The 7734-nt window shown below is 54.5% G+C and overlaps 1 protein-coding gene across 2 annotated transcripts; it reads right to left on the bottom strand.

Moving 5' to 3' along the window:
• Positions 1-3009: 3009 nt before the first annotated feature.
• CD93 (CD93 molecule) lies at positions 3010-7354 on the bottom strand. Of its 2 annotated transcripts, none has more exons than XM_074536746.1 (2): positions 6860-7354; positions 3010-6757 (listed from the first exon to the last, which is right to left on the bottom strand). In XM_074536746.1, the coding sequence occupies exon 2, from the start codon at positions 6578-6580 to the stop codon at positions 4862-4864; it is 1719 nt and encodes a 572-aa protein (XP_074392847.1). In that variant the 5' UTR covers positions 6581-6757; positions 6860-7354; the 3' UTR covers positions 3010-4861. The 2 variants fall into 2 exon arrangements, with proteins under 2 accessions (XP_074392847.1, XP_026649044.2); XM_026793243.2 differs by having other exon boundaries at positions 6894-7354.
• Between the last annotated feature and the right edge of the window lie 380 nt (positions 7355-7734).

The following is a 7734-nucleotide window of genomic DNA, read 5'->3' as shown; positions in this document are numbered from 1 at the left end:
GGCCCGCTCCGCCCGGCCGCCCCCTTTATAGCGGCCCCGGCGGGGGAAGGAAGCGCCCGCGGGGCCGGCAGGGAGCGCCGCGGTGAATCCCGGCCGGGCGCTGCCCCCGCCCCCGCCCCGCCGCCCCGGGCCCCCGCCCGCATCCTCCCGGCCGCTCCGCCCCGGCGGGGCCCGCCCGGCGGCGCGGGGGGAGCGGGGCGTCCCGCGGGACACGGGGGAAACGGGGTGAGCCGCGGGAAAAGCGCGAAACGGCAGCGGGATCTCGCAGCACAGGAGGGGCCCTCGGGGTGGGAGCAGCGCCGCTGGGAATTGTCATCTTCACCCGGCTGGGAATTGTCACCCCGCTGGGATCTTCATCCCGCAGATCAAACCCTGTGTCCGGCTCTGAATCCAGCACAGAGCATCTCTGTGTCCAGACATAGGAATGGAGCCGGGAAGGGGCCGGAGCAGCAGGCGGGAGCTGGGAAAGGGGCTCAGCCTGGGGAAAAGGAGGCTCCAGCGGGAACTTTTCGCTCTCGGCAATCACTGATAGGAGGGTGGAGTCAGGTGGAATCGGGATATGCTCCTGGAGAATAATGAATGGGATGAAGAGAAACGGTTTAGGTTTGATTAAGGAAAACTTCTTCAAAAAAAACCGAACATATAATTATGTATTTCCATCTGTACTTATATATAATTTATATAGTTCTACTAGTTGGTATTATTATTATTATTATTATTAAGCATTATTATGACTTTTCTCCCTATCTCCCCTACTCCCCACAGACACCTCAGAATGGATATCCCATTCCATCAGTTTATCCCTGGTGGATCCCTCTGTGGTGCCAGAACAGAGCCAAGAGCAACCTAAAAATGGAGCCCAAATGTCCCAAGCTTCCCCACTCCACAAAAAGGGGATTTGAGGCTGTTTTTTCATGGAATTCCAACAGCCCCGGGCACTGCAATTGGCCTTTAGGATGAGCAGCAAATCCCAATTTCCTCGGATCACGGCAAGGAGGTTTCTTTATTAAATTTTAGTGAACTTTATTGAACTTTGTTCGTCCTTTCTTGAACCCTTGGGCTTTGTTTTGTCCTCTAACAACCTTGGGTGCTTCCTGTAAATCCTGTGAGTCTGTGGGGAAAAGGGAAGTTGGTAATAATAATAATAATAATAATAATAATAATAATAATAATAATAATAAATTAACTCTTTAATCCCATTGGACCTTTCTGATCTACCCCAAATATTGAAATGTCCATGCAATTTAATTCTAGCAGCAGGGATGAGCCTCAAGGAGAAAGTGTCCATAGGGGAGCTTGGAGTAAAGAATTTATCCAAGCAGGATCATTCCCAGAAATCTCCTGGGAGCTGGATAACTCTGACCTTATCTGGCTTTAGGAACACCTGTTGTTCCCACAATTTTCACTTCACTATTTCCAATTTTTCTTCCACTTCTCCTTTTACTTCTGCTTCTGTTTTCTGGAGAAAACCACCAAGAGAAGGGAGAAAATATCCTGGCAAACCGCAGGAAAAGAAGGAAAACAGAACACGGTGAAGATGAAAAAAAAAAACCCAAAACAATAAATTTCTGCTCCCGCTGTTATTTTTTTTTTCAGTAACTGCAAACCCAGATAGAAAATTCCTTGTCAAGGTTTTTTCCAGGAAAAAACAGAACCTTCCCAAACAATGATCCCACTTCGCTGGCCTTGCCCGACTGACAACGTTTGTCCCCAAAAGATAATCGGGATGGGGTGGGAGGAATGGGATTAATCACGCTTTCATAATTCCCTTTTATCCCACTGCTCTGCAGGCTGAGTCAGGGTGCCAGCACTGCCCTGCCTGCTGACAGGCTGCCTTTCCTCTTCCCCAATCCCATTAATCATGTTTTCCCTGCCTTTGCCTTGGGCTCTGACTCATCCCGGCTGTCCCTGTCACTCTGCTCGGAGCGGGCACTCGGAATGCTTGTCCTGACCCCCGAATCCGGGAGTTTGTGTCAACGGGGGGGGAATTTTTGGCTTCTTTGCAGGGTTTTGGGATGAGGTTGCTCTGTTGGAATGCTGGCAGTTGTCCACGAAGGAATGGAAAGCAATGGAATGTAAAATAATATGAAATATCATGGGATAACAGGATCTAAAAGGGGTCTATCCTATTAGTTGATCCCGAAAAATCCCTCACGCAGAGAGGTGCTGAAATCAAAGGGATTGCTCATGGATTTGGGATGTTGGTCATGGGATTAGGGCTTTGGTCATGGAATTAGGGCCTTAGTCATGGGATTGGAACCTTGGTTGTGGGACTGGGACCTTGGCCATGGACTCAGGACCTTGGCTGTGGGATTGGGACCTTGGCCATGGAATCAGGACCTTGGTTATGGGATTGGGACCTTGGCCATGGAATCGGGACCTTGGTTGTGGGATTGGGACCTTGGCCATGGAATCAGGACCTTGGTTGTGGGATTGGGACCTTGGCCATGGAATCAGGACCTTGGTTATGGGATTGGGACCTTGGCCATGGAATCAGGACCTTGGCTGTGGGAGTGAGAAGATGGTCATGGGATTGGGGCCTTGCTCACAGTTTTAGGAACTCGGTCATGGTCTTAGGACCTTGCCCGTGGGTTGAGGTCCTTTCTCTTGGGCTTTCCTCTTGGTTTTAGGAACTTGGTCATGGGATTAGGATCTTGCTCATGGACTTGGGCCCTTCCTCTTGGGTTTAGGGCCTTGCTTGTGGGTTTGGGACCCTGTTCATGGATTTAGGGTTTTCTTGTGGCTTTGGGACCTTTTTTATGGGTTTAGGACTTTCCTCATGGATTTTAGGACCTAGCTTGTGGTTTTGGGATCCAACACAGCCCATCCCAATGCTCCCACCCCATGGCATCAGCAGGGATGAAGGGAATGGCCCCTGGCCAGGAGCACAGATCCTGGGAAAGGCTGAGATCATGGAATAAGCCCTAGGAAAGGATTTGGGATCACCACCCACCCACCATGGGGAGCACATAGATTAGGAGCACCAGACCATGGATTTTTAGGAACATCTTTATTAAAACCCACTGCAAACACATTTTTATACAGGTCTTCTTGGAATTTCATCCAGAGAGAGATGTTAGGATAACTTTATCCTGTAAATCCAAGAGTTTCATTCTGAGAAAGCAAAACACTCATCTGCGACAAAAAATTCCAAGGAGCGGGATGAACATCCCATCTCCTAGGGAAGACAGGGGACCAAATTATCCTGCTCCAACTTGTGGGATTCACCAGTCCTTGGACAACTCCCTAAGGAGGCCACAGATCAAGCTGTGGCAGGAAAAATGAGAGACATGAGGCTGGATCCAGGTGGAATTGCACCAGGAGGGAGGAGGCTACAGCAGGAAACATTCCATTAGGGAGAATCCAACCTAACCTTGACACAAATCCCTGTCTTCCCCTAGATCCATCATCATTCCCCAATGGAATACACAGAGGTTGCAACAGAAATCAAGATTTTGATTTTTTGGGGAATAAACAACACACTTCAGGTTTTTCCCAGCTTGGATTTCACCCTCACCCTTCCTTTTTTTATGGCCTTATATCCCATAAAAAACCCCAAGGCTGTAATTTCCCACAGATCCCAATCCAGCATAATTACATGGGATTCCCTTCATTGATCCAGCTAATTCCAATGCTCTGCTGCCTTGGGATTTGGGAACTTTCAGCAGGATTTCCAAGAATCCTGTGCTGCATTCCCTCCCTTTCTCCCAACCCAGGCAGCACAAGGAAAACATTCCTATCAGCTCCATTTTCCTGTTTGCAGCTCACAATGGAGCCCCAAGACAAGAAAAAAGCAGGAAAGGGTTTTGCTCAGCACATGGAATGACAGGATGCAGCTCCCTGCCCACCACAAACTCCTTTGTGTTCTATTCCCATTCCTGGAGCAATTCAGCTCCAGGGACAAAATAACTCCAGCAGAAACTTCAGGAACCTGCTGGACCCTTCAAATCCCGGGGCTGATTTTTTCCAGCCCTTCACAACATGGATAAATCATGGAGGAGGTGCTGCTGGGTGTGCCCCTCAGGATTTTGGGCAGAATTCCCGCTGGAAAAGGCTCAAGGAGTTTTGGGAAGTACCTGGGGAGCAACCTGGCCCAGAGAGTTTTTCGGGAGTTACAGGTTTTACAAGGAATAATCAGCAAGTATTCCAATTTCAGCATGTTCCTTACACAGGGAGAGAGGGAAAACATGCTCAGCCTAGAGCCGGGAAGGATCCTTCCCAAAATAAATGATCCAACAGGAAAAGCCCAGCCTCTCATGTGGCTGATGGGAAGGAGAGCATTGTTTTCTCTGTTTAGAAGTGGATTTAGGCAGGATACTCAGGAAATGAGGAGGTGGTTACTCCAAACACAGCTTTTCCTACCTTTATGCCATTCCTTGGCTCCGTGATGAGCAGTTCTCCCTGGTTTCAGGCGACAGATTTTTAATAAAACTCCAAAAATAACCCTTAAACCCCACCCTGGTTGTGCCTGCAGGGGCCTGTTCGAGCTCTGCTGAAGCACATCCCAATTTCAAATCCTTTTCCCTCCCAGCTTCAAACCCTTTCCCATCCCAATTTCAAACCCTTTTCCATCCCAGCTTCAAACTCTTTTCCAGGAGAATGAGGCAAATCCAGAGGGAGCAGTGCACAAGGGGCTGCAGGAGAATTCCAAGTGAGCAGTTTCCCTTTAGGAACGTGATCCAACAATTCCGAATTTGCCTTTTGGAGCAGAGCTGAGGAGACAAATTCCACCCCATTCCCTCTCCCATCTCGTTAACCCTTGGAGCAGCAGGGCTGCAAATCCCTCTGGAACAGCCCGAGGAGCTCACTTTGGGCACAAAGCATTCCCTCCCACCCTTCCACTGGGATTTTTAACCCTCTCCTACCTGCGCTCCCCGCGGCTCTCGGGCTGCTCGGGCACCCAGCAATAATTATCGGCCGCGTTTTTGGCCGGAGGCTTCTCCCTCCTGGCCGCCCTTTTCCTGCAAGCCACGAGCGCCAGGGCGAACGCCAGCAGGAGCAGGATGGCCACCAGGCTGCCCACGATGTAGTAGAGCAGCAGCCGCGGCCCGTCGGCGCTGTGCTCGTCCGAGTCGGCCCCCAATCCCGCCGTGGGCATTCCCAGAGAACGCGGGATGCCCGTGGTCCATGGGATGCGCGTGGTGCGGGGGATGCCGGAGCTCTGTGGGATGCCGGAGCTCTTTGGGATGCTGCCGGAGCTCTGTGGGATGACAGTGGAGCTCTGTGGGATGACAGTGGAGCTCTCTGGGATGCTGGAGGTCTCTGGGATTCTGTTTGGGATCGCCTCTCCGGGGCTGCAGCCGTGGCCATCCGCGTCCCGGAGGGAGCCAGGCGGGCACAGGCACTCGTAGCCGCCGGGGAAGTTGCGGCAGGCGCCGGGACACGGATCCCGCAGGCATTCATCCACATCCAGGCAGGAATCTCCTCCCGGCTGCCGCTGGAAGCCGGGCCGGCAGGTGCAGCGGAAGGAGCCGGGAATGTTGATGCAGAGCTGCGGGCACGCGTGGGGCTGGGCACACTCGTCCACGTCGTGGCACTGGTGGCCAGCGGGCCCCGCGGGGCTGTAGCCGGGCCGGCAGAGGCACTGGAAGCCGCCGGGAATGTTGTGGCACTGGTGCTGGCACGGCCCCGACTCGCACTCATCCACATCCGAGCACCCGCGCCCGTCGGCCGCCAGGGCGTAGCCGGGCTCGCAGCCGCACTCGAAGCCGCCGGGCCGCGGGCGGCAGGAGCCCTGGCAGGGGTTGGGATGGCAGGAATCCTCGGCGAGGCAGGAGGCCATGTCGGCGGCCAGCACGTAGCCGGGGTGGCAGGCGCAGCGCGGGGGCTCGCCGGGCACGTCCAGGCAGAGCTGCTGGCAGCCCCCGTTGTGGTGCCCGCAGTCCACGGGGCACAGCGGACCCGGCGGGTGCCAGGCGAAGCCGCCCCCGGCCAGCGGCCCCTTGCAGACGGCGAAGGCCGCGGCCCGGCCGCTGTCGCACCGCACCTCGGCCAGCGTGCCGAAGGGAGCGGCGGCCAGGCGGGCGCTGCGCACCCCGAACGGCGTGGCGTAGGTGACCGTGCCTCGGCCGGCCAGCGGCAGGAGCCCGCACATTCCCTGGAAGCTGAACTTGCAGAGGAAGGCCGGCAGCGTGCTCCGGCAGGCCCGGTCGGCCCAGCCGGCGGGGCCGTGCGGCCCGGGCGGCCTCAGGGCCACGCAGCGAGCGCTCACGCAGGTGACGGCCGGCTCGGATGCCCACTGCGAGAAGTTGCCCTGCTCCCCTCCGGCCACCCAGGAGAAGCCTCGCAGCGGCTCCTGCGGCCGCACGCAGTGGCCCCGGGGCAGGGCGAGCCCAAGCCAGGCCGGGCCGGCCCAGCCGGCGCTGGCCAGCAGCTCCCGCAGCCGCTCGGCCTCGCCCGCGCTGCCCGCCGGAGCCAGGTTGCCTCCGTTATCCTGGCAGCGCTCCTGGGCGCTTTTCCAGTTGCTCTCATCCCGGTGCAGGGTGTAGCAGGCGCTGTCGGCGCACAGCACCTCCGCGTCCTCCCCTCCGCAGCGCCAGGCCAGCAGCAGCAGCAGCAGGAGCGGCCGGAGCGTGGCCATGCCGCCGGACAAGTGGACAAATGACCAGCGGAGTCACATCCCGCTGTCCCGCCGAGCTCTCCCGAAACACATCCTGTGCTCCAGGCTTTCCTATTTATCACCGGAGGCCGCGGCTTCCTGTAGCGTGCACCCCGTTGTGCTTCCCGGCTTCCCTTTGTAAGAAACACGTTGGCTCTCCTGTGAAAATTCACAAAGTTTAATAAAGGGCGACAGGAGACAAAGAAAAGCAAAGACTATGGCAAGGTGCATCCTGGCACTCAGCCAAGAGCACCCCCTCACCTTCGGGACACCTCTTAAACACCTTTTCCATTACCTCGGTCCTTAGCGTCTTCACAGATCCTGAGGCATATCCATAAGGAAGGCAGTTTACATATCCCGGGAGCTGTTTTGCACGGTCGCTCCTCGGGTCCGCCTCTCCAGAGCATGCGTGTCCCTCGGGTGTGGTTTGGGTTCCTCTTTATCGCTTCCAATTTGGGCCTTGGTCCGTAATTTCATCAGAGGGCAGATGCTGATAGTCATATCAGCAGCAGGGTCCTCATGGCACGTTTGCTGCATGTTATCCCGACCACACAGAATTCACTCATACCCACATCAGCTACCCCTATTGCTCTAAGATTTTGTTAATAGCAGAAATAAAAACAACGTTATTTTAACATTACACACGCAGCATTCACCCTAATATTTGCAAAAAGCCAACAGTACAATATGTATTTATAGCACCTTTCCTGCCGGCTCCTTGCTCCCATCCCAAAGTTTTGGGTATGACATGCTGCGTTCCTCCTTTTATGCTTTTATTTTTGTGGTGTTCCTGCTTTTTTTTTAATTTTTTTCCCCCCCTCCAAGAATTTGATTTATTCCCTCCGGCAGCAGCTGAGTTTTCCAAGCCCTAATAGGGGCCGAGATTTTTCAGGCACGTGTTGCTAAAAGGGGAAGGAAAACATCCCGGCTAAAAAGCCGTGGGATCCGTGGATAAGCAGCCTCTAAAAAAGAGGGAATATTTGACGCGGCCTCTCCCGCGCATGCTCAAAGATTCCAGCATATTTTCCCATTTCCTTAAATAGATGGAAGAGCCCTCAAATAGGAGCTGGGTCGTGGGAAGGTCCTGGGAATACCGGGATGGAGCCAAGCTCAGCCGGGCTCTGGTGGCATCCCAA

Source organism: Zonotrichia albicollis, chromosome 3, assembly GCF_047830755.1.
Source record: "Zonotrichia albicollis isolate bZonAlb1 chromosome 3, bZonAlb1.hap1, whole genome shotgun sequence".
Classification (NCBI taxonomy): Eukaryota; Metazoa; Chordata; class Aves; order Passeriformes; family Passerellidae; genus Zonotrichia; species Zonotrichia albicollis.
Note: the sequence above shows the minus strand (reverse complement) of the source record. Positions and strands in the feature narration are given on the sequence as shown.